This window comes from Cinclus cinclus, chromosome 1 (assembly GCF_963662255.1).
Source record: "Cinclus cinclus chromosome 1, bCinCin1.1, whole genome shotgun sequence".
NCBI classification, from domain to species: domain Eukaryota; kingdom Metazoa; phylum Chordata; class Aves; order Passeriformes; family Cinclidae; genus Cinclus; species Cinclus cinclus.
In genome coordinates, this window is record NC_085046.1 from 91806697 (window position 1) to 91832764 (window position 26068).

Consider the following 26068-nt stretch of genomic DNA (forward strand, 5'->3'; position numbering starts at 1 on the left):
CCACGCTATGCGCTCGCTGGCACAATGGTGCAGCTCGGGCTGCTCGGCAGCACAGCTCCCCACTTCCAGCACTTCCAGCACTTCCAGACTATTCCTGTGTTCTACACAACGGCACTCTCAAGCAAATGGAAAATCCATTCATTTCCTTGGATTAAAAGCCCTACAACGAAAGCGAGATTAAAAGGTGATTACATATCACCGCTAGGAAAGGTTTAATACTGAAAGATAATAAACCCAAGCACCTGAATTATTCAAGCATGAAATCCACACCTGAGTTATTCCAGAAACACAGTATGTAATTACCGATTACTGCCTGCAAAGAGAAAAACCCTTTGTAAGGAGGTTTGCACAGCAACAACATTGCTGCACCTTAAGGTCTGAAACAAATACCGAGAGGTATTATCTGAAAGGGAACTATCACAAAGTAGCAAGTGGAGGGTGAGAGTGATACAAGATGAAATCAGACTAAAATTGTAGAATATTTAGTTCGTAACGTCATCCAACATGAAGACTGAGATTTTATTAGTTGCACTATTTCTTACACTCAAAAATTTCAAACTATCACAACTTGGGAAGACTGATTTATTTTGCATGTGTTACATGGTAAGAAAAACCAAGAATTTAGATATTTAAAGAGAATTTTATGTTAACCGTAAATTACTTTTTGTTAAGACCCAGCCTATCATCAAAGGACACTTTAAAATTTCAGTTTATAAAATGAAAATAATACTAATGCATACTAGGTTTCATATCCTGAACCACACAACCCTGACATATATTTTTTGTGCTTCTAACTCTGTGACTGTATCTGGCATTGGGTAGTTCCTGATCTCCCTACATACACCTTACCCTGAAGCCCTGCTATCAAACCCCTCCAAATTTATACCAAATATATCCACTTTCTCCTGTTTTTTCATTCAGATGCCACCAGCATACTATACAACTCAGCTACTTTTCCTAAATTTCCAATGCTATTGAATACATAAACACTTCAACACCTGTCTCTCTCACCTGTCAGAACTGTTACTCTGTTTTTGTTGAAAGCACTACACAGGCACAATATTTCTACCAAAAACTTTTTTTCTTTTCCTTAAAGGAGACAAATTCTTAGTTACTTTAGGAAATACTGTATTTCATTACTAGTATGCTTGAATCCCAAAACACTCTGTTGCCTACTTATCTTTTGTTTCAGGCAGATAAAAGGATGATAAATTTGGGGGATATCAAGTTTGATCTCATTTGGACAACGGAAGTGCAATAGCTCTAATCTCTATTTCACTATCTTAACAAATAACTATGGAACCATTTTGATGATGGTAATTTTACTTCAGTGGTTAGTTTGCTTCATATTGTTTCAAAGTATTTGTGCACTGTCAAATACATTTTTGAACAGGCATGTTCAGAAAAAGCTTTATGCAACTATGTTTCACTTTATTCTTCAAGTTACAGAACAGTTCTTCCTTCCACAGGATTACAGGACTAACTAAATAGCATTGCAGTACATTTCTTTATGCTACATTTCAAATGAACTGTTCCAATCTGTGCAGAAAAGATTTCTTCTCCACAATAAGGCAAAGAATTGGCTCACACATATAATTAAACTAATGCAGAAATGTTTTGAGGATTGAAGTACACATTCAGAAAAACATTAATATAGATTCTAACACTGTTTCCACTTGGTGGAAATCACACAGATTGGAAACATGGAGTGGCTGTTTGGTGTAAAGCATCTTACCTGTGCCGGCGTATTTGTCTGTCATATTGATATCAATATCCAATTTTAAAGTCAGCATAGTCCTAATGACATCATCACTGCCTTTGCCAGCTGCCCACATAAAGGACGTTCTTCCCTCAAGATCTGAGTCATCTTTTACAGAAGGATGTTTCAAAAATACTTCAACTGTTTCCTGAAAAGACATACTGTTGAAATTACAACAATTCTGCAACAACAAGAAACCATTGTCTCATATAGCTGTTTATGAAGCAAAGCAAAGCTTCATTTTTCCTTTTATGTTTATAAAGCGTAATTGCTCAACAGGAGCACTGTATCTTCTGCTATGCCTTTCCCCTCGCCAATGATCATAGTGCATCCTTAACTATGAGTTTAACACCGTCATTTAACACTTTTTTCAGTGTCAAATATGATGTGTTATCACAAGGAAGCAAAAGACACTGTAGTCTCTGTGAAGAAAGAAATGGGAAAAATAGCATGGGTTTATCAAAACATAACTGTAATACTGCAGTGAAAAAAATTACAAAATCCTTTAGATTGGAAAAGACCTCCGAGATCATCGAGTCCAACCTATGACCCAACACCACAATGTCAACCACAAGACCATGGCACTGACTCTCATCTTTCCATAAATACCTACAGGGACAGTGACTCTACCACCTCCCTGGGCATCCCATCCCAACATTTCGTCAGCCTTCCTCTGAAGAAATTCTTTCTGATGTTCAACCTGAACCTGCCCTGAAAACAATGTTCTTTCAAAATATTTTCCCAATACATTTTTTTCTCTACAGTTATAAATACAACTGCACGTGCAAATATTTTACTATGCCTATCTCTAATATTTTGACTATTAAAAAAATGGGTCCACATAGACATATTTTCTAATGTTTAATAACATAATCAGGTTACTAATTACTGAAATACTATAAATCAGAAATTGTTAAGGAAATCTTTACACCTTAGTCCAGTCTTTCTGCTGTAACTGTTAAAGTAAAATGTCAAATGAAGGCAAAAAAAGAATTATTCCTTTAAATGCTGTGTTTGTGTTAAGCTGTCAGCAAATGGGTCCACTTGTTCAGCCTGCTGGTGGATTCTTAATAAGTCACCCAGGAAAGGAAGGGAGCAAAAAATCACAGCTATTAGAAAAAGAATAAAAGGAAGATTTTTCCTTTTCTACCTAATGCCTTAAAAGTCTGTGTATGTAACAGCTGGGAAACATCTGATCTGAGTCACTGGTAGGCTAGCCAACAGAAACCTGGAAAAAAAAAACCCAGGTTCCATTATTTTACTTTATATTTTATGAGTAACAATACCTTAGCCTTTCCTCTGTATGACCCCACAATAACTCTATCACTTCTCTGGGTAGGAAAGGAATTTCCTGCCTAAATTCTTTTAAGCATGAAGGTGTCTGAATGCCTAAGTACCACTGATCAATTTGGATTTGTTTTTTCACTACTACTTACTATTTCATCCCTCTAAAGAAATAAGAAATTTCTCATTTATCTTATGCTACTGATCTAAGATCCTTACAGCTTTGTGAATTTAGGTCTGAGCTACCAGTTTACTGTGAAAAGGTCCAGCCAGAAGCAAGGAGAGATGGAAGCATAAAGCTTTCCACACAAACCCAGCATGAGTTTATAGCTCTGTGTACTCACACTGACCACCACTACACCTCAGACACAAACAGCCTCTCATTAAGACAGAAACTCAGCACCCTCCCAGGGCTATGCACTGCTGGAAATCCTGCTGAGTGAAAAGCACTGCAAAGGTTGCACTTCTTCAATACTGAGGCACACATTCTAAAAAATACAAATATTTTATTTTTCCATAAAATTTTGGCAAAGCAACGCTTCTTTCAATGACTCTTTTCTAGAAGTTTTAATTGGAAAAAGTGAAAGAAAATCCCATGCTTCTATAACAATTATTTTCCAAAATGAAATTACCACAACTTGAAAACAAAACAAAATTAAATTGGATGACTAACAAACCCGGAAATAGAAGTATCAATCAGTTTAATTCTACACGTATTTTGTTATGAAAGATCACATGTATTCTATTGACATTTCATTTATTAGATCAATGTATATAAAAACACGAAAGGAAAGTACATTGTTTTGAACACCTCCAGAAAATTAAGAAAAAAAAATTTAGTCCTGCATACTAGAATCAGTATGAAGTGAGCATCTTAGCTCAGCTGGTTAGAGCATGGTGTTAATAACATCTGGGTTCAATCCCTGTTTGGACCATTCACTTAAGAGGTGGACTTGATGATCCTTGTGGGTCCCTTCCCACTCAGAATATTCTCTGATCTTCCTTCATATATGAACTTCAAAAATTAAAATAGCAATGCTTCTTGGGACCTCCTGTGGGATACCAAACATGTCTAAATTTGGGTGGTTATATTAGGTAACACTTCTTCTTCTAGAACTTTTCCTGTCAATAGTAAGTGGGGATAAGTTAGACTTGGGGAAAAAATTCTTCACATAAATTAAGCACTGGCTAAATCTCTTCAGACTTTAAAATACCCAAAAATGTCATATTATAGTAAGTAACCCACAGAGAAACAGGGCAAAGAACAAGATATCAAAGCATATAAAACTAAAAGCCATGCAAGTAATTACCATAAATACAAAAGAGGAAACTTTCTTCTTGTTAGGGACTAAAACCATCACATTTTATCTGAGAAAAACCACACCTAACCAAAGTTAGGCAAACTGAATAGAACAGCAATGTGGCTTTAAAACCATGAGTATAGAGATGGTACTGCCAGAACAAACATGGATGTATCCCCACTCAGTTGTTGGCAGTCCATGTATATGGACTGCAGTGGTGGGAATTACTCAATTATATGTATGCAAAGGAGAAAAAAAAGGAAATAGTGGTGCTCAGAAAAAACTGGACTGGTGAAAACTGAGTCCAGACCTAATTTAGGCAGGGGCTGTTGAGTACATCACCAGCTAAAACAGGCTTGCAGATCTGAATGAAATGGTCCTGTGTGATTTTTCATGTGAGATGAGAAACAGTACATTCATTGTAAGCACACAAGATTACAAAAGAATGCCTGATTCCACCATGTACTTTATTTCCCCTTAAAACACAGATGATATCACAGTTTGGTTGGCTGATGGGATCAAAAGGCAGTAACATAATGAAGATGTTTCATTCAACTGAATCAAGCCCAGGGAAAGAAAGCCAGTATGAAAAAAATCTTTTTAGGAATACATCAGTATAGAAAAGAAAAAAAAAGAAAAAAAAACAAGATAAAAGATTGTGGAGATAATCACCAGAGGGTAAACAAAAACTTATTTTTTTTCTACAAGTCTAACTCAAACATGAAAGAAAGGCTTTTACAATACAAATATTTTAGGCGTGTGAATTAAGCCCAAATTGCAGACAGCCCTAAATGGACAAAAATCAGCATCAACAAAAAATTATCTAAAGTGAAGATTACACAGAGAGATAAGCTTCAATAAAAGTCTGGATTTAAAAAAAACACAAAACTGGATGGTTTTAGTAAGACCACTTCCAAAAAAACTCCACCAAAACCCCAAAACTCACTCTCACAAAGGAGCAAAGATATTGGTCTGTTCCCTCTTTCAATACTACTTCTAGATTTGTTAACTTGAATCGCTCTCAAGGGCATTTAAATTTTCCTTTTTTATTTTCCTTGTTAACATGTAAGTATGCAAGAAAGACCCAAATTACTATCTCTGCTAAGAAAATGTTAAATGTGGACTATATAACTATTATATTAATTAGGTACTAAATAACCCTTTCTGTAAAGGAAGGGTATGAAAACTATGAGAGGTAAAGGAGCTTAAGAAAAGCTTTCTTAATTTCCAGTGCTTGAGAACTACTTCTGCAACATCTGTGACTGGCAATCATTGAAGTGCTGAGTTTCATACTTGGCTCTACTGTATCTGATCTTGCTCTGGAAAAATAATTACCTATTATACCGAAGTATAAGAATTAAGCTGTCTGAGAAACCAACATTCTTTGTTGTCTGAATATAAAAAAAAAAAAAATTAAAAATATAGTGTTCCTGAAGAATTATGGCAAAAGGCACTCAACTCTTCAGCTGTGCTTCACGAGACAACAGTTCATTCATAATGCCAAATATTCATAAATTAATCACCTCCTTAAATGCAAAGACTGGTTTGATTAGTCCTGCAGCAGCTGTTCAAATACTCCTACTAATAATAAAGTCATCTTACTCTAGATACCTTATAACTACTCAGGCTTCATTAGAATGAGCCCTAAAACCTGAAAGCACTTTGAAACAGTAGGTGTCATTCTGCTTTTTGTTGAAGTAACGGAATGACTATTGTGTATTGTGATGCAAACATATGGCTCAAAGGGCCTTATTTTGTACAGAAAGTCAGTTTTTGTAAATCTATCTTTTAATAGTTTGAAATTAACCAGATTTGTAACACATAAGAGAACTCCGAATTAACTCATGCCAACAACACTGTGTTGATACGATTTCAAAAACAACTTAAAACACTCTGCTGAAATATAAAGATTTTAGCAAAATATATTTACTTCTCATTTAGCGTATGTTCTACTTACAGCAAAGTTGCTCTGCGCTGCATAATGTAGGGGTGTTGCACCTTGACTATCAGATGGGATAGTTCCAAACTTATTTCTTTCTAGTAATAGATGGACAATCTGTGAATGACCTGAGAAAAATAATACAATAAAACCAAATTTTTATCAAATCCTGAAGTTAAAAAAAATGCTTAGTTAAAAATAAAAAGAAAAAAAACCCACTGGCAGACAAAAATCCTAAGTACAATCAAAACAGAAGAAAACAAACAGACTCTAATAAATAGTCATCTATTTGTCTTGTAGCCATTAGCGTTTCAATGTAAGAGACAAACATAAGACTTGATATTGTTGATATTACTTGAACTATTAAGTCTGTCATGCACTTTCTTCCCAATACTGCTCCAGTGACATACTCTGTATTGTTATATTTGGGGGGCATCTATGAATCAGAATGACTATAAATACAAAATTTCTTTTAACAGAAATCACTAGAGCTTTTCCCTAAATAAAGCAACCAGCAGTAACTGGCGAGCCAGATAGCTATGATATTAACTTTGTAATGAATTGGTTGAATATTTCCAGAAAAAAGCTTATAATAACTCAGTTGAGATGCTGTATTTGAGTGACAGGTCAGTCAGAAACAGACAAGTGAGCATAGGCTGATGATAATGAGCATTTGTCCATCTGCATTAAAAGACGAGCTAAACCACTGTTGACAATTTCATCACACATCATCTTGTTTTACAGAAATCAAGAGTAAATTCTTCACTTAGGTTTTATTTAACCAAAATTTCATCTGAGAATGTATAGCAGAATTAGAGGCTAGTCTACTGCCAGCTGTTATAAACAAGTTCACTCACAACTCCTTGCATAAAAACAGATAAAAATATTCTGAGATTAAAAGCACAACACTTTTGGAGGATGCGTAAACTTGATATTCACCTCACAGACAGGAAAACAAAGACAAATACAGTATACTGCCACTAAAGTCAAGCAGTCAATTCATATACTTGTTTCTGTCAGCATATGCAGCTCACAGAGTATCTTAATGATTTAGTATTTTATGCAATACTATAAAACCATTCTTATTTTACAGGTGAAAACTCCCAGTACATCATGTCAGAAAAGCAACCAATTTTGCAGCTTGCTACTTTTGCACAGTTGTCTTGAATCATTTTAGGATGAATGAAAAGGTAGGTAAACCTTCCTGCTAGCAGTAGACTATTTTTAATGAAACCACCAACAATTACAGAACAAAGCGGTGCTACAGTTGTGCTCTGTAGCTCTTACAAACCTAAGACATGGAGGACTAGGCCAGTTCTCTTTTGTGAAATGGCACTTGGAGGCTTTATACGTACAGAAATACCAGAAATGAGAGAAAATGCTAACTTTGGTCAAAAAGGATGAAGAGTTATGTAAGCATTTTTTTCTTTCTAGGGGCCTTAGGGTGGTAATGGTGGGCTCCTCTTTCCTGTTAGCCATTAAGAGAAACCTGGATGCAGAACATCACATTATTCTGTCCTTTCCTACAACAACAATAACAACAAACCCACAAAAAACAAACAAAAAAACAACAAAACCAAAAAACCCAACAACATAAAAAAAACTCCAAAAAACAAAAAACACACACAAAAAACCCCAAAAAAACAACAAAACAAAGCACCAAAAAGAAGAGATATAATGTCGTTCTGCTATTCCCACCTCAAGAGTATAAGAAGTAAATTGAGGTTCATGGAAGAAGTTGCTTTGGAGTGGAATCCAAGCAGAAAAGCCATAGGAATACTGAGCCTGAAAAGAAAGATTCCTGAATTTTCAGGACAGACAACTAGAAAAAGGGAACCCAACTCTGTAGTCAGGACAGGAGGTCTAGCTAAATTATCTATGAGAATAAGGCTTGAGGGAGTTGAAAAAAAATTGTATTGGGTGCAACAGTAAAGAAACTGGTGCAAAGGTGGATCTTGCTTGGCCATTAACATAAATATTAAAACTAACTTCTTGAGGTCAAGGACTGTAGTTTCTGTTGTACTTTTATTTAGTAGAGGTGTAACTTGGCTGAGACTTTTATCTACACAAAAGAAAAGGTAAGAGGAGCAACAATGCCCTTAAGATGCAGTCACATGCAATCTATCACATCTAAGAAAACTTGTGGCAGCATTCCTGCACTGCTTTAAATCTCCTACTGTTAACCTATATAGTAACATCTTACTCTCTTTAAAGACCTACACAGAATATTAACTTCAGCTTAAAACCATAACCCTGAAAATTAATAAAGATTTACTAACCAAAAATTCCCAAAGAGCATATGCCGCCTAGAGACCTCATCAAGTTCACAAAGTAGTCTGGAGGTCTTGGCACATCTTCCCCCTTTATTCTACATGGGTTAGACAATCCATTTTTGCAACAGACAAAACTTGTCTCATAAATACAATAAATTTCAAAACACAATAAATTTTGCTTCTTGGATGGAACCAAGTGACAATTACTATTTCTTTGGAAAGCTGATCCTGTGACAGCTGATCCTTAAAATGCTTCACAATGTCTCTGTTAAAATTCAATATCCCTACATATATGCAAATTTGAGAACACCCTTCTCTCTTGTTTGTTTTAATAAACATAATCAAACTACAGGTATACTGCCACTGGACTTGCAGTAATTCGCTCCAGTGAACATCTGATTCTTGTACTGGCATTCTTCATCTGCAGTGTCCCAAAGGACCATTGGGATGAAGCCTGTTAAAAGGAGAGGGAGGCTGTTTGAAGATTCTTTTATCCAGTGTTTTTTTTTTCCTCCTGAATGGAAATGGGAAGTAAATTTTCTAAATCATATTATTTTTGTGTCTGTCATTTTACGGGTTGTGTTTCCCTGCATTTAGACTATTTATATTTAATCAGGTTTTAACTTGTTTTGCAAGGATCTAGTTTTTGTAAATCTAAACCAAAATTCACATATGCAAGGTTACAATTTACAGAGCATCTAAGTCTCAGGGTAACAGTCTAAACAGATAAAAACTACACAAATAAAATTGGTTGTCAGATCTGATTAGATTGTCATAGCACGTCTGATGAAGAGCTTATACTAGCAGCATCAATTCTGCCATTTTTTGCTGTTTGCTTGTGCTGGCATTATCGGAGTATCTGCATTTTCTTTGTGGGAATCTTCTAAAGCCCCTTATTTAGTTTATGAGGGGTAGTTTAATAAAAACTAGATAATATAATCATAAATCCACTTAACCAGGCAGATATAAACCACAGTACATCACAATGGGCTGAAAGTGAGCATGTGACTCATGATGCCACCATCAACCACTCTGCATTGTGGAACAGCTCCCTCAGGCACCTTGCAAACCCCATGTGACCATCTTACCTATGTCCCAAACAAGGGTACTAGATTAAATCTGTGTATGAAATGTTAGGTTATCTTTTCAGATAAAAAATAAACAGAAGCTCCGATATTTTCTTCATGCACTCCCATAGATTGTGTTGCTTTTATGTTGGGCTGCGAACACCTCATCTCAGATACCACTGTTCCAGAGTATCTGGGGTTTTTTTAACCTATAATCAAAAGCTGCAAATGCAAGAACAACCTCAATATAGTATAACTGTCCTTAAATCATCAACATATATAACTTGCTGAAGTAATGCATTGTACAATGCTTTGAAGAATCTGAAGCTACAATAAGGAGTCTACACACAAACTTCTAATCCTGGTTAAGCAGAAACTCTTATCGCTATAAGAGATTAGTTATCATAGTGCTAGGCTGGAATTAAATAGAAATCAGAGACAAAGATTAAACAGTACAGTTAATTAATGACTAAGTGACTTCAGCACTGTCCAGTTTACCAAGCAAGGCTGCCCAGTGGAGGGGAGTTCGAAACAAGTTGTCATAAGATGTCACATTGCAGCCTTCGTAGGAAGTCAGGACATCCACAACTGCTACATTGCCATCTGCAACAGCAAAATGAAGAGGAGTTCGTCCTTCATAGTCTTGCCAGTTAAGCAGAGATTCTGTAGGTGCAGCTTCCTTTAAAAAATAAACCAAAATTTTAAGAATATTAAATCTAAGAGAAAACCTATACAATCTTCACAGATGCTTTTTCAGAGAAATACACTGTCCTTGTTCAGTAGAATGTAGCTCTACAACCAAATACTTTTCTTATAGTATAGGCTACTTTCAAGTATTTATCACTGAATGCTTTTTTATACTTAATTATTGTACCAGACCTGATTTCTGGTACATACCCCATAGTTTTACCAGTCTGATGTGCAAGGGATTCTTTAAACAGATCTTTAAAAGATTAACTCCGGCTCTTATGAAAATAACTAGAAATTCTTACATAATTTACAAGTTGAAAGTGACATATATATCTTCAGATTTTCTCCAACATTTCCCTTTATGCAGAAGTTAATTTTATGACTTTCATTATAATATTCTTCTAGCGTTTTATGCCCCTAAAGCATTTCCAAAGGAGATGTCTACATTGCTAGCTGACAGGATAGAAGTGAGAGAGTACTTCTAACAATGCATCTACTTCTAACAGGCTTATTTTTGAATTTAAAAGGTCTTTCAAAGTTTCATGACTAGTCACTTGATCACGTAACATAGGCATTAATAGATGTAAGTTGACTTTTCATCACCTTGTGTTTAAAAATATGCTAAATTACTTTCACATAAGGTCCCTAGCTATATAGTCTTGTATTATGATAATTTAATCTCTCAAATGTTTTTCTATACAGATTTCTCTTTGTGGCTTTCTTTTTCAGGCAAAAGAGCAGAAAAGGTACAAATGAACATAATCTTAGCATTTGAGAGATCTTCAAATGGCAAATAACATGAAGGTCCATTAAACACAAACTTTAAACTTCACTTTTCTGAAAAGAGAAAAAGAAATCACTAAAAAAAGTGGTAAACAATAATACAATAAAACAATAGAAACTCAGGATGCAGGACACTAAACATCTAGAGTGAAAGCAGATTGTCAAAACAAGTGGTTTAAGTAAAGCAGAGTGAGTGAGTTGTTTTTTCTATCTCCAGCAATTCAGAGCAATTCACTGAAATCATGGGAACCCTGTGCAGAATTAAAAGGGAATATAATCCTGAGATTTTTAACTTCCAACACTAGAGGGGATTTTTACCCATGACAAATGAGCAAAGCAATCTTCCTGAAAATACAGAGCCACACTATATATCACAATAAATTTCTGAAAGAGGAGCAAGGGATTGTGTTAAGTGAAGCTTGTTAACTGTTAAAACAAGTTCCTGACCCCTTTCTCACTAAATTAACTACAATCTTTCCTTTTAACTTCACTAAGTACACAAAATGGTTGTGGAATCACTTGCATTTGCATTATTTGATGTATAGTAACTATTACACAGAAAGCAAATATCTAACATTGAGAACAATAAACCAAGAAGAAGAAGAAGAAAGGAAATTCCAGAATTATGGTTTCCATGCAAATACTAACTGACCAAAGTTGTACATTCCACATTTTCTATGTAATGAAAAAAAAAGACACCTCAAAACTTCACAAACATTTAGAGTTATATTTCACTATATTTTCTAAGTGCAATCTGGCTAAGTTAATATAGCAGTAGCAACTTCAACTCTGCAATGCCCTGATTCTTTGTTTCTTACTGTTTGCTTTCTTACAGTGCCAAGTTAAACCTCCTAATATTTGGTTAATGTAAGTTTTCTAGATCTAAGGAGCTACATAGTTTGCACACTGTATGTAAATCACAGAAGGGTTGGAGTTGGAAAGGATCTCTGGCAATCATCTAGTCTAACCCCCTGCTAAAGCAGGTTCAAACACAGCAGGTTGCACAGAATTAAGTCCAGGTGGATTTCAAATATCTTCTGAGGAGACTCCACAACCTCTCTAGGCAGTTGTTCCAAGGCTCAGTCACCTTTCATCTCAGTAGAGATGCTTTTCTTCATATTCAAATGAGAATTCCATATTTCAGTTTGTACCCATTGCCCTTTATCCTGTTGCTGAGCACCACTGAAAAGTGTCTGGTTCCATCCTCTTGACATCCACACTTAAGGTATTCCTCACTGATAAGATCCCCTCTCAGTCTTCTCCAGGCTAACCGGTCCCAGCTCTGTCAGCCTTTCCTCACAAAAGAGATGCTCCAGACCCTCCTCATCTTCATAGCACTTAGCTGGATCCTCCCCACTAACTCCTGGTCTTTCTTGAACTGGGGAGCCCAGAGCTGGATCCAGCATTTCAGATGTGGCCTCACTATGGTGTTGATCCTCTAGGCAAGATCACTTCCCTTGACCTGCTGGGAATGTTCTTCCTAATGCATTTCAGGGTTCCAATGGCCTTCTTGGACCCCAGGGCACACTGCTGGCTTGTGGACAGCCTGTTGTGCCCCAGGAACCCCAGCTCCTTCTACTGGTGCACAGTGTGATTCCTCCCCAGGTGCAGGACTCTCTATTTGCCTTTGTTGAGCTCAGATGAGACTCCTCTCTGCCCAGCTCTCTGGCCAGTGCAGGTGTCACTGACAGTCTGTCAGCACACCACGATGGTGTATCACCCACTCCTCCCAGTTTTATATCATCAGCAAACCTGCTGAGGGTACAGTCTTTCCCCTCATCCAGGTTATTAATGAATAAATGGAAAAAGACTGGGCCCAGTACTGACCTCTGGGGAACACTTCCAGATACAGGTCTGTAACAAGACTCTGATCACTGATCACAACCCTCTGAGCTCTGACATTCAGCCAGTCCTCAACCCACCCACTCCCCACTCAGAGAACCCACCTGTGACAATGTTATGAGAGACAGGGTCAAAAAGTCTTGCCGACGTCAAGGTAGACAACACCCACAGATCTTCCCTCATCTACCCTGCCAGCCCAGCCTTCACAGAAGGCTCTCTTTTTGGTCAAGCATGATTTCCCCTTGGTCAAACCGTGTTAACTACTAATAATAACCTTCTTTTTCCTTCCCATGCTTACAGAGGACATCCAAGAGGAGCTGTTCCATCACCTTTCCAGGGATTTAGGTGATACTTGTGGTTTCCTGGGTTGTCCTTCTGGCCCTTTCTCAAGACATTGGAGAGACACTGGCTATCCTCCAGCCCTCAGGCACCTTTCCTGTTCTCCATGACTTTTCAAAGATGATGGAGAGTATCTTAGCAATAACATCTGCCAATGTTAATTAAATGCTAATTAAGTTGCCCATCTCAGAGAAAAAACCTAATTAGTGTTAGATTTGGTATCATTACTGTCAGCCATGTTTTGTTAGAGTCAAAAATTAACATATATAAAATATACTGGAGTTCACTAATATACGTAGTCACCAGTACAATAAGAACCTATTGAAAACATTAAAAATTGATAAATATGACTCAACTAAAACTGCAATCAAAGTTAACACTGTTACACATAGAAACTATAATAATCAAAGCATATGTAATGCTTATTTCGATAAACATTTAAAAGCACCTACCTGAACCACTACAGTGAAAACCTGTATGTTCTTCTCAAACTTTAATAGTTCTTAAGAGATAGATAACTGATAATATGCTTACTTTATGTCTCTCCATAGAGCTCAGCAGGGGGAGCATAGAGCCTACTGCAAAAATTCCTTTGGTGAGAATCACTTTTAAGAATGGCTAAACCTGAATTATGATAGGCACAGAAGTTATTACTGAAATTCTAAATCTCCACCAGAGGAAAATGTGTTTGAACAAAACGGACAGACAAGAAAACAAATGCTTCTCCACTTCTAATTTGCTGATGTAACCCTGACAGCTAATTTTCAAGCCTTCCAGAAGTACAACACCCTAAATAAATGAATCCTAAAACTCCTGGCTTAAAGTAATTGATATTACTGAGAAATATCCCCCTACTCAAAAGCATTACTTTTACAAAATGGTACAAAATCTCCAAAGCTACTATTTATTTTCTAGTCTAAAAGTATTAATGTATTTTAAATTTTTTTGGCCACTTCAATAAAATTTTCTAGGGCCCGTTTCTGCCTACATTCACGAATATAATTTCTTTAGATTTTAAGTGGGTTTGGTTAGCTATAATTAAACTGTCATGCTGTATTAATATTTAAAGCACAATACAGAGAAGAAACAGAAGCTAAGCATTTTTCTGTGGCAATTAGAACAATGGAATTGTAGGCAATAATGGAAAGTGTGGTATAAACAAATGTCATGTCTCCTACCATGAAGGATAAATAAAGAGAAGAGATACAAAATAGACAGAGAGTACTAAGCAATTGCTTCCATCATAATAATGGAATCTTATTTTGTTCTTTTCTCCTTAAATCTTCCCAACGTTTTACACATAAAACACAATCTGGAAAGGTGGAAAAGGAAGGTGATGATGAGAGGATCTCCAGATTAGAATTTCTCCCTACTTCACATGTTTACTTTCTACATATATCAAGCTTCATTTTGGCTGTATTTCATGGATTTCAATTTCAGTTATAACTGTTTTGTGCATAAGTGTCACCCCTGCACACCCAACCTACTTTCTCAGCATTCAGCTGAGCTCTTTACATAATTGTTTATTTTGACAATACCAAAGGACTATGTATTACACAAATATCAAACAGAAAGATGACCCTTAATTTTAAGAATTTATAAACAGGAGACAATATCTGGCCACAACCAAAGGGCAGAGTACACAAAAACAAGACAGCATTTTGCAGTACCATAGACTGTGGTTTCAATAAAACCAGCAGGTAAACTTTTGTCAAGTTTTTGTAAAGCAGCACTGGAGAATTCCAAGTAGGATACTAGAGAAAAAAATAATTTTCTAGGGAATTCTTCCACAGTGTTAAAGATAACAAGAGAGAAACAACAGCAGTGTTGTTTTTCATAACTCGGCCAGCAGGCACCTAAGGTAGTCTAGAAGCAGACATTGATATCTCACTGCTGTCTGGGCAATGTCTTAGGGAAAGCAAAGACAAATGGTTTGGTTGGATGTGATTAAAAATGGGGAAGCAACAGTGACACAGACACTTGCCTTTTATACTACTATCACCACAAAGACAGTATTTTCGCAAACTTAAAAATGCAACTATATGTTAAGACACAAGATGACAGAAATTTTCACTCTATGGGGGCATCCATTAGAAATATGATGCAGAATGTGAAAAACGATAAAGCTTGAAGATCTCGAGAGGAATGAGAATCAAACATGATGCCTAGACAATAGACTTGGAACTGGGTAATATGCAAAAAGCAGCTAAGAAAGGAGGGGAAGCCAGTGAGCTCTGCTGTGTCTGTGCTGTGAATCTCTGTCACTTCAAGACCAGTAAGAAAAACACTTCAATTTGGAGAGATCTTACTACAGGATTAAACTCAGGTCACCACCACCACAAAAGGGTATTGATACTCAAAAAAAACAGACTGACTACCTAATAACAAGATTTCTGTATCATCAACTTTACAGCATAGCTAAATTACTTTTTCATTTAAACTTGTTATTAACTTATTCCGTTAGAAAGTACATATAGATGTAACTAATTGAAATATAAACAAGCTGATGAAAAAGCCTACATGAAACCAAGAATACACTCTTTTCAGCCCAGCCAAAGTGCCTCTTTGTGCCTCAAAGTGCACCCAGCATAAGCAACAAACAGGAGGAACTGGAAGCCTCCAGAAGAGAGCTATGATCCAGTTGCCACTACTGAAACTTGGTGGGATGCATCCATGACTGGTGTGCAGACACAGGCTGCTCAGAAGGGACAGCACAGGAAGGAAGGTCAAAGGGGTTGCTGTCTACAATAGGTGGATGGAGTGCAACGTGCTGTCCCTGAAGAGCAGCCATGAGCAGGTAGAAAGCCTGTAGGCAGTAATCGGAGACCAAGGCAATACAGGGAACCTTGTGGTCAGTGTCTAATGAGGTACTGGAACAGGTTACCCAGAGAATGTGGGGATTCCCCATTCCTGGAAGAGTTCAAAGGGCTGGATAGGGCTCTGAGCAACCTGATGTAGTTAAACATGTCCCTGCCCATGGCAGGGAGGTTGGACTAGACGACCTTCAAAAGTTTCCTACCAATTCAAACTATTCTGTGATTCTTTTAATTGTCAGAGTTAGAACAAACAAAAAAGCCAAAACCAAAACCAAATACAACCAAACCAAAGAAGCCCTCCAAAAAAACTGGACATGATCATGATTCTGGATTACCTAAAGAGAATCTTTGAGAACACTTTCAATAAAGAGACATGTATTTTTGATCTTTTGTGATACATCTGTCTGAGATGGAGTTAATTTTCCTTGTAGCAGCTGGGCTTTGCATTTGTGATTAAAACTGTTGATAATACACCCATGTTTTGGTCATTGTGGAATAGCATGGATTCCTCTTTTCCATGTCCTGCTCCCCTGCTTACCCCAGTGAATAGGATGAGGATGGGCAAGAGACTGGGACAGGACACAGCTGGGACATTTGACACAAACTGACCTGAGCAACACTTCATACCACATCACACCCAGCAAAGAAACTCAGGGACAGGGGGAGGGCAGGAAGGATGCTCATGGCTACACCATTTGTTTTCCCAAGCATGATTAAGCATGCTGAAGCTTCCTTTCCATTTTCCAGGAAGTGGTTGACATCTGCCTGCCGATGGAAAGAGTGAATACATTTCCTTTCCTGCATGCAGCTTTTGCTTTCTATACTGGGCTGGCATTATCTTCATCCACAAGTCTTGTCTTCCTTCTATTTTCTCTGCTTTGAAAGAGGCAGGTGAGTGAGTGGTGGTGGAGGTGTGAGGCTCTTCTCTGAGCCCAACACACCACAATTTGTAAAAATATTTGCCTTTTGACTACCTAATTTTGAAACAGTCTGTAGTTAAATACAGAGATCCTTTTGTACTTTGCAGCAAGTTTACTTCTCCCGGGTGGCAGAAAAGTAGATACAAATTCAAAGTTTGTGACAAAACTTTGTTTGCAACAAATTGTTTCACAGCTGGATACAAATTACAAATATATTGAATAAACAGAAGTAACACAAATACAATCTCTTTGATGCTGATAACTTCTCTAAAACTATTTTTATAGTAAAAAAGCATCAGTGACTGTAAGATTGCCAGTGCGATTTGACAAAAAGCAAAGAAAGTTTTCATTTTCATATTTAAGTTCTCAGCTTGCAAGCTAACCAGGCAGGCAGACATACAAGTCCTTGTAGTCAAAGTACAATCACTGTAAGTCTAGTTCTGAAAGACCTTTGAAAGACAGAGATAAAGGAAGATTGCTTGAATGCGACAGAAAATTTAAATTGAGGTCTCTGTATCTTTCCATTTTAGTGAAGCTCAGAGATTTTCACAAAATAAAAAATCAAGGTAAAAATCAAGCTGAACATACGACTTCATTGTACCCATTATAACTGTCATTGCAGATGATAAACTGAAATATTGCAGTAAGAGAAAATATGCTATAAAGGAAACAGTATTAAATTCATACACAAAATTATATAGAAAGTCTCTCAGCAAACTGAATGTGGAGTGACTGACAACTGATCAAATATTTCCCAGAATTCTAACTTGAAAAACCAAATTAAACTGAAATTTTCAGTATAGATAACTAGATATAAACTTTCAAATAATGAAGGAAAGACACATAAGAAATCAGTGTGCAAAATGCAACTGAAATGAGCAATATGACTGACCATTTTATCCAGGAAAACATTTAAATCTCTCTTTCCCCCCCCTCCCCCGCCTTACAAGACTTAGAGCAAAGACATTCACCCATAGAACTCAAACTCCTTTCAAGAGAGCAAAAATATTTAGGATTATTTCTTACAAAGCTCTGGATATCAGAAGAGCAAATTATTTCATTCTCAAAGAGCCAGTGGACCAAAATGAGAACTCTCAAGAGAATAAAAAATACTTCCATCAGAGTGAGAAAGTAAGGAAAGTAAGAAAGTGTTATATACATATATAGCAGACTTTCTTACCAGAATACATTTCACTGTGTGTATTGCACTAGGGTCCTTGTTGTTAGCTGCCCAGTGAAGCGGGATTTTTCCTTCAATATCGGGAATTCCAATATTTGAATCATGTTTTATGAGAAGTTTCACATGCTCTGGGTTATTGTAGTAGGCACTCCAATGCAATGCAGTTTGCTGCAACACAATTTTCACAAGCTTTTTCAAGACGATGAAAAATTGTTGAAACATGAAAATTAAAGTTGGCTAAAACCAGCTTTAAACAACAGGTGAATAAGCAAGCTTTTGTCACACTTCAATAAAGAGGCCTGACAAAAACTGAGCACATGTACCTGGGGTGGCTGACAACTAAAAATTTGTGAAAATGGCCTTTAAACTAAGCTGAACAAGGGGCCATCTACCTTAGTAAGGGCAGATCATCACATACCTTTGCTACTGAGGTCTGAATTAGGTCTAAGCTGCACCATCTTACATGAGATCCAAACTGAGAAGCCCTTATGCTTAGAACATAAGAATCTCTGGTAGGAGACTAACTTTTTATGAACATTTTTTGGACTACGGCAAGAGAAAAATGTGCACTCCACTGAGCACTACCCTAATGGCTATCTGGTGCAGCAGTTTAGAAAATATCTGTGCTTGGTATTAAACAATGACATCCAAGCTAGAATGATCATCTGAACCAGGCCTCAGCACCAAAGCTGCACTGTAGAACAACTGAAGTGATTAGTGTGGTGTCTCTTAAATTTCAAACTCTGTTGGGATAACACAAATTAACAGACACTCCTCTCCACTAGGGGAAGGTGGCACTGAATGCTGACAGGGGACTTGGTTCCTGAGGTTGAGTATTAGTGAATCTAATGCCCAGTGACCCACGGCAGTCCAATAAAACATCAAAAGGCAATCCATGCTCCTTTTGCCAATTCCTGACTGACAATAGCTTTTTTTTACAGGCCTTATCTATGTTCATAACTACATAAGCAAACCAATGTGTGGGGGTTTCTTAACCAGCAACGCACTGGCATATTAACAAATATTTCATTTACCAGACACACCTCTCCCAAGTAACAGTTATAATTTTTTTTTTCCCAGCTCTCTTACCTTCTCACCCCTACTAAACATTACATGGAGCTTCGATTGGAAACAGAGAAATAACTCCTGCAAGACATTTGTGTATAGAAGTACAATACCCTGGATTAGCATCTTTAAAAAGTGACATGGAACATGTGAGCTCACTATCATATCCTTAACTTCTCTGTAAAGGCAGAAGGCAAAAAGGAGCCTATTTTTGTTTGTTGCTGCCAGCTGTTAGGCTAGTACCATGGTACTAACAATAAGATAGCACAGCCTTTTTTCCTACATGTCTCTCACTGAAGAAGGGCTCCACAAAGTGCCACCACAGCCTTGTACCAGTAAAAATTTGTAATAAATTAATGAGTGTTATTTATTAAATGGACCTGACTAGAATTGCTGGAAACTGACAGTTGCAATGGAAGCAGAAACCTTTGGTTACCAGGTGGCCAGCATAGCCTTAGTTCACTGACTTCTCTCACCTACAACCAGTTTCAGTCAGTTACCCACATGGAAGCAGATGCAAAAGACACCTGCTCTCCCTTATGTTCAGGAATAATATTTGACAATTTTGATGTGCACAGCTGCAGCAAGGAAACCAAACAAGCTATGTGCCCTACAGGGTCAAACAGGTTGGACTCTGTGCCCAAGATCAGCTTTCACCAACCTGAATTCCATTTTTGCTACTGCTCACAACATGAACTGAGAGAGAAGTACTCTGTGTTTTGTGGGGAATCTGGCAATGCCTTAAATACTGGCTTGGAAATGTGCTGAACAGGCAAGGTTGCTAAATGGTTTTGGCTGGTTTATGCATACCTTTGTTAATTAATTAGCATGGTCATGAGGTCAGCCTGACCTCTACAGAATGACTGCTGTAATTATAGGCAGTTTTCTAGTGACTCTTATCATTAAAAGATTCTAAATGTGAGGCTTTTTAAAGGAAGTAAAGCAACATAAGCACATGCTACCCAGACTCTAACAAGGATCACAATGTTACAGAAAGACTTGGATGGTTTTTGAATCCTCTGTTGCTGTAACTACTCTCAAGAATGACAGAGGAGCCAGTGCAATGAACTTTGACATCATTAACATCAGGAAAACACTAATATTACTACTTTGAAGACCTAGAAAAAGTTTATGACAAGTAGTTTCTTGCACACAGCTGCTTGATGTAAAACCAATATCTAGAGTTGCTACAAATATTAAAATAAGCAGTTGTCTTAAAATAAGCAGTACTTTTACCTTGTTTCTGTCCTGGGTATCCACTTCTCCAGGTGCCATATGTTTTAACAACAAAGCTAAACATTTTGGACTTTTGTGACGTGTAGTCAAATGCAATGGTGTCATATCCTCTAAGTCTTTCTGCATCCAGTTTCCTCTACGAGCCAGTAAAAGTTTCATGAAACGGTAATTTCCCTGGGTAAAGAAAAACATCATAAATGTATGTCAGTTTATCAAACCAAATTACAAAACTTACATATATTTGTATATATTTATTACATTACAGTGCCTAAAAAAGCACTTGTAGCAAAAAAACAGCTCAAAGCTTTGGAAACATCTAATGAAGATTTTTTTCTGTTAACATGAGCTTTTCATTTTTAGGTCTCTTTTGTACTTTGTTTTAGATATTTATATTCCATTAGCAGAATAAGACAGGGTTCATTAGTAACGAAAATTCTACAATATTATCAGAGCTTCCTAGCTGTTTAACCTCAGTAAAAATCATGTGAAAACTGAAATAAGATCATTGCATGGTGGTTTCAGCAAGGTGAACAGTTATCAGATGAGGAATAAAACTAAACATGAAAGAATATAATTTTCAAAATGAAAGTAAGAAAAATAACTGGGAATTATTCAGAAAGATAAAATAAACTCATCTGAATACATAGCAAATATATGAAAAAAAATATTTCTTACATTTTAAAATTGAGAACTGTATGAGTTTTGGTCTGCAATATATATAATAAATGGATGGGACAGCTAGCTTTACAACATATTGAAAATACTTCACACTAGGACTTTCACTAGGCTTTCACTACGTTTTCAAAAGAAATTACATAGAAACACTTCTTCGATATAAATATAGTGATATAATAAATGAGGGTGGATCCCAAAAAAACCCAATCTGATTTTATTTCTCAAGTTAGTGAAGAAGCCAGTGAAAAATTGAAGACATGAACATGCAATCACAAAGAAGCTGTAATGATTTAGTAGTACAGCCAGCCTTGACTTGCTACATTTTGATGCTTCCACCTCCCAAAGTCTACAGGTTTATCAAACCACCTTCAGCAGTTAAGTTGCAATCGAGGACCAGCAATTGGTGGAGCAATAACTCATTAAAGCAAAACACCTGCACCTACCTTCAGTCATCATGGTTTAAACACCCCTGCTCTTTTCACACTCTAACTTTTAACTTTTCCTAAAGTGAAAGGAGTGTGTTGACTCCTAGTTTTGCTCACTGCCTTCCAATATTTCCCCAAGATACTAGGCTTTGCCAATTTCCCATATAGATCATTACCTATAACTATAATGAAAATAGAAAACTCAGAGGAAAAGAGCAATTGTAGTAATTCTCCTCCATTCAGGGAAAAGCTGGAGCATTTGATGAAGCTTTATTAGACAATACACACAGGAAAGGTGACACTCAAATCAATAGAAGTCATGTCTTCGGATTCTTCTTCTTATGAAACTACCTGCAAATTAACATACTTCAGTCTGCTACAATTATTTTATAAATTCTGCATGTCAGTTTAGGCCCCATAGGCTATCTTTAGAAAAAGCAATGAAAAAAGGCAAGCAAGTAGACAAGGGCAAGCAGTGCTAATGAACGGGGGGCACTTTGGTATCTCATAAGGCTCAGAATTGCAAATCGCTTTTGTCAGCAGAATGGTAGGATGGAGACAGGCCAAAGGACTCCACAGGACTCCACATTATCCAGTGCCAGGGCATAAAAAAGACTCAAATTTCATTTTTCAAAGCAGCCATAAACATTGGAAGGGCACACTTTACAAAAACAACTGTTCTGTTTTAGGTCTGACAGCAATGGAAGACTTGAGCTTTATGGATGCAGACTGGATTTCACCAGGTATGACGGAAATAAATGAATGTGACTTTTTTATCCCCTTTCCCCCTTTTTTCACTTTTTAAAAATTTTATTTTAAAATGCAAATCAGGGAAAGCAAACCATGAATGAGTTCAGACAAAACTACCTTGTCCTGCTTCTACCATTTATTGCTACTAGTCCTTGCCCACCAGTGACAGCTTACAAGACAAGTCTGCCACAGAACCTGCCACAAATCTGCCTGAACATGCAAACTTCTCCTGCCAGAGACAGCATGGCCACAACAGCATTCCCAGTGAGAAGTGACTGAATACATCTTTTTCTTCTGCTGGGTGTCAGGGAAAGTATAACCTCAGGATTTTGTATTTTGGTATACAGACATATATCAAAGCATACTCCAAAGTACAGGGAGAGAACTGCGTGATATCTGCAGAGCTCCTAAACCACAGAGACCACACCCAGAATTAATTCATGATGAATTTGGGGTGGAGCTAGGGATAAGAATACTCCTCATTACCACCATTACACAGTACAGGCAAATATGAGAAAAATTTACAAAACTCATTTAAAAAGAAAAATTAGCAAAAAAATCTCAGTGTATCATGATGTGTCTGGCAATTAGACTGGAGGAAGACAATATTAACTAACTTGAGAGAATATTAGTTGCTTTTCTCTATCACAGAGGATAATACATTTGGGTGGTTTTCAATATTTCCTGCATACAGTCATGCATACCCATGAGAGAGAAAAAAAAAAACCTGCTTTTGTCTTGTTGATGGGTACTTATTGGAAGATCTACAAGTATATAATGCTTTTTGAATGAATTCCACTGTAAAGAAGACTGAAAGTTAAGATAATGCAGAAAACTAAGGAAACATGGCCTTTTTATTAGAATTTCTCTCCCTACACAGCATTTTATATTTGCTATTATACATTTTTCTCTTGCATGCTTAGCCAACAAATCCCTCTCCTTAGCAAATGAATTTGTAATTAATCCCTTCATTCTGAAACACAAAGGATTCTGTTTCTTCCAAGTGATTTAAGATTTTTTTTAACACTGTCACAGAAAACACCTGTACTTACATTACTTATTTGAAATACCTTGTTCATACTTTTGCTTCTGACTGATGTTCTTTTCTTTAGTAATATCATTAATTTTGCTGTCTTCCTTTCACTTGCTAGAAAACAATATTGTGCTTTTTAGTGACAATGGAAAATTTCCCCACCTTCAGTTGATTACTGCTTAAGTTTGTAAGTATGGAATGTATCAACATGCCTTGAAGGGAAATGTAATTTATGTCTTATTAGGTGGAGGGGAGGAATGCTTAATTTGAAAAGCCAATTCCTCTGTTTTTATAAAATTTTTGTGTATAAACAGTCTTCAAGCTGGATAGGATTTTACTGATAAATAATGCAACTTGATTGGCCTAAACATTCCTGGGCAGCATGAAGCTCTCTGAGTCAGTCTGTGGTCTCTTAGCACTTATAGTGACTCAAAATTTATTCTATTATAAACAGAAAACATTATGAGCAAACACGATTAAATACTTGTACAGAAAACTTCGTTCCTGGCAGCCAAAATTTACTATTTCAGTGCCAATTATTAAAATTCCTTTAGATTCCATTAAAGTTATTTGAAAATCAAAATACTTGACCCTGCAAACTACAGCAGAGCTTCAGAGCACAGCTGACCTCAACATAATCAGAATAAGAACTTCTGCTATTTCAAAAAATTCAGCCACGGGTACTAACTGAAATGATGTAGAGCAAATTTTTTAGTAGACGGTTCAATAAGCAACCATGGATCTGCCATCAAATAATGACTTCAAAGAAAATTCTGGACCCCAAGCTAAGCTACTAAGCAGTCAGAAAAACTTTTTTTCCCTGAATATTTCAATGGAGAAGAGAGTTATGGAAGAAATATATTAGTCAGAATCAATGAATTTTCAAGAATTTGGATTGTCTCTGCAACTGAGAAACTTATCCCCAGAACTGCAAGTTTGGTCACTAAAAAAAAAAAAAAAGCTGTCTAGTATATTCAATATGATTCTACTGCCAGGGAAAGGTTTCAGTGGAAAATCACTGGTGAACTTTTCTACCTAGTTTTCTGGGTCTACAAGAAAATGCACTTATTTCTTTATTAATCTAAAGCAGCTTTTCCAGCCTATTTTCTCTCCCTGGCTTGTTGAGGAAGTGTATTGAGAGAGCAGCTGGGTGGGCATCTGTCAAACAGCCACAGTCAGGATGTCCCATATGGTCACCTAAGTGAAAGGCTAAAGAAAAAATGAGCTCTGTTCAGTGGTGCTATAATTCTGACCATATGTTGATGCTGAACCTACTGGTTGTATTACCAGTGCACTAAAAACATCAGCCTAACACTTCACATTCTTCCACTCCATACAGCCCACAGAATCCTGCTCTGAGACACTCAGTGCCACGTGCCTCTGTTTCAAACACTTCCTCAGAAGTTAAGTACTTTTCACAGCAAATTTTAAGTATTTCACAAGCATACAAGCTTGCTTTAAAGAGTACACCTGTGTTCTAGAAACATTCTGCTGATGTGCAAAAGAGCTTTGTGAAATTTTACTTCCATTCTCATCCCACTATGTCTGGTGAGTTTACTTGGTCATCAAATTAAAGTGTGTGCTTCTTCTACACTCTGACTGATCACTTCTCCTACCTATAGTGTGGACACATCTCTGACATTAAACTTTTCATATTCAGATTTTAAAACCACACTGCATAGATAAATACAACATCTATATTTATAAGGGGAGAAACTGAGCTATATGAGGTAAGGCTGAGAGTCCTAACATCTTAGAATACATGCATCTCTCCAAACACATAAAAAACCCACCCATAGTTAGGCTACCATCACCAGTGGGTTAAAAGAGGACAATACATGTAGAAAAATTGCTTATTTCCCTATTATTTGCTGAGACCACATTTTCAAAAACCATAACAGTTTTAATCCACATAAAATACTCAGTGTGACTTGAAAGACTGATCTGTAGTAATTTACAGCGTAGAGCACATGAGCTGACAACTCTTACAGTACAGTTAGGCTTGATTTTTGGAATACCTACAATGGGCCTGTGAAGATTTAGTGGTCTGTAAGGGTTGCTAGAGGCACTGGGGAAAAAGCAGCCCAGCATCTCTATACAGCCTCCCGGTAAGGGGTCATTAAAAAGAATGCCAAGCTGTGAAACCGTGAGGATGCTACTTTGGCTCCACTCCGAAATTACATACCTGCTTTCCCAGGACTGGGAACAGACAGGCCAAAAGAACACACTTACAAAGGAGCTGGTTTTCAAGGGCTTTTCATTGCTGACAGTCATAAGCACTGAAGATGCACTCAGGGCATATACTTGCACCAGAACAGAAAGCCTTAGAAATATTTACAGATAAACCACAAATTAGAACTGAAGGTTAAAACTGACCCTCCGGATTAGTAAATCCATCCTCCAGCACCATAGGGAGTAAGAACATCTAATCCTTTTCAAAAAATTCCCAGTGATTTCTTTTAAGTGGAATTACAACGTTCAGGATTTTTTTTCCTCCCAGTTTTTTTGTTTCTTGATGGGTTTTTTCACTTTGTTATTTTTAAGCCAACACACACAAAAAGGACACATTTCATTCTTCTACCCATGAAAATACAGCGTGATTTTTAAAAATCATTTTAAACAAGCATTGGGGTGTTTATCTCAGTAACAAAGGATAAACCCTACATTGCCCTCAAGAAATCATCAGCTCTC

The 26068-nt window shown here is 36.9% G+C and overlaps 1 protein-coding gene across 1 annotated transcript in view; it reads right to left on the reverse strand.

The window, feature by feature from the left end:
- The window catches only part of INVS (inversin), an 84774-nt gene that overhangs the window by 25774 nt on the left and 32932 nt on the right, over positions 1–26068 (reverse strand). Inside the window, exons 3-7 of the mRNA XM_062500494.1 lie at positions 20495–20668; positions 18194–18361; positions 10122–10302; positions 6302–6411; positions 1736–1907 (exon numbers count right to left, since the gene is read on the reverse strand). Coding sequence (XP_062356478.1) covers positions 1736–1907; positions 6302–6411; positions 10122–10302; positions 18194–18361; positions 20495–20668 — 805 coding nt within the window. The remainder of the gene's footprint in view (positions 1–1735; positions 1908–6301; positions 6412–10121; positions 10303–18193; positions 18362–20494; positions 20669–26068) is intronic.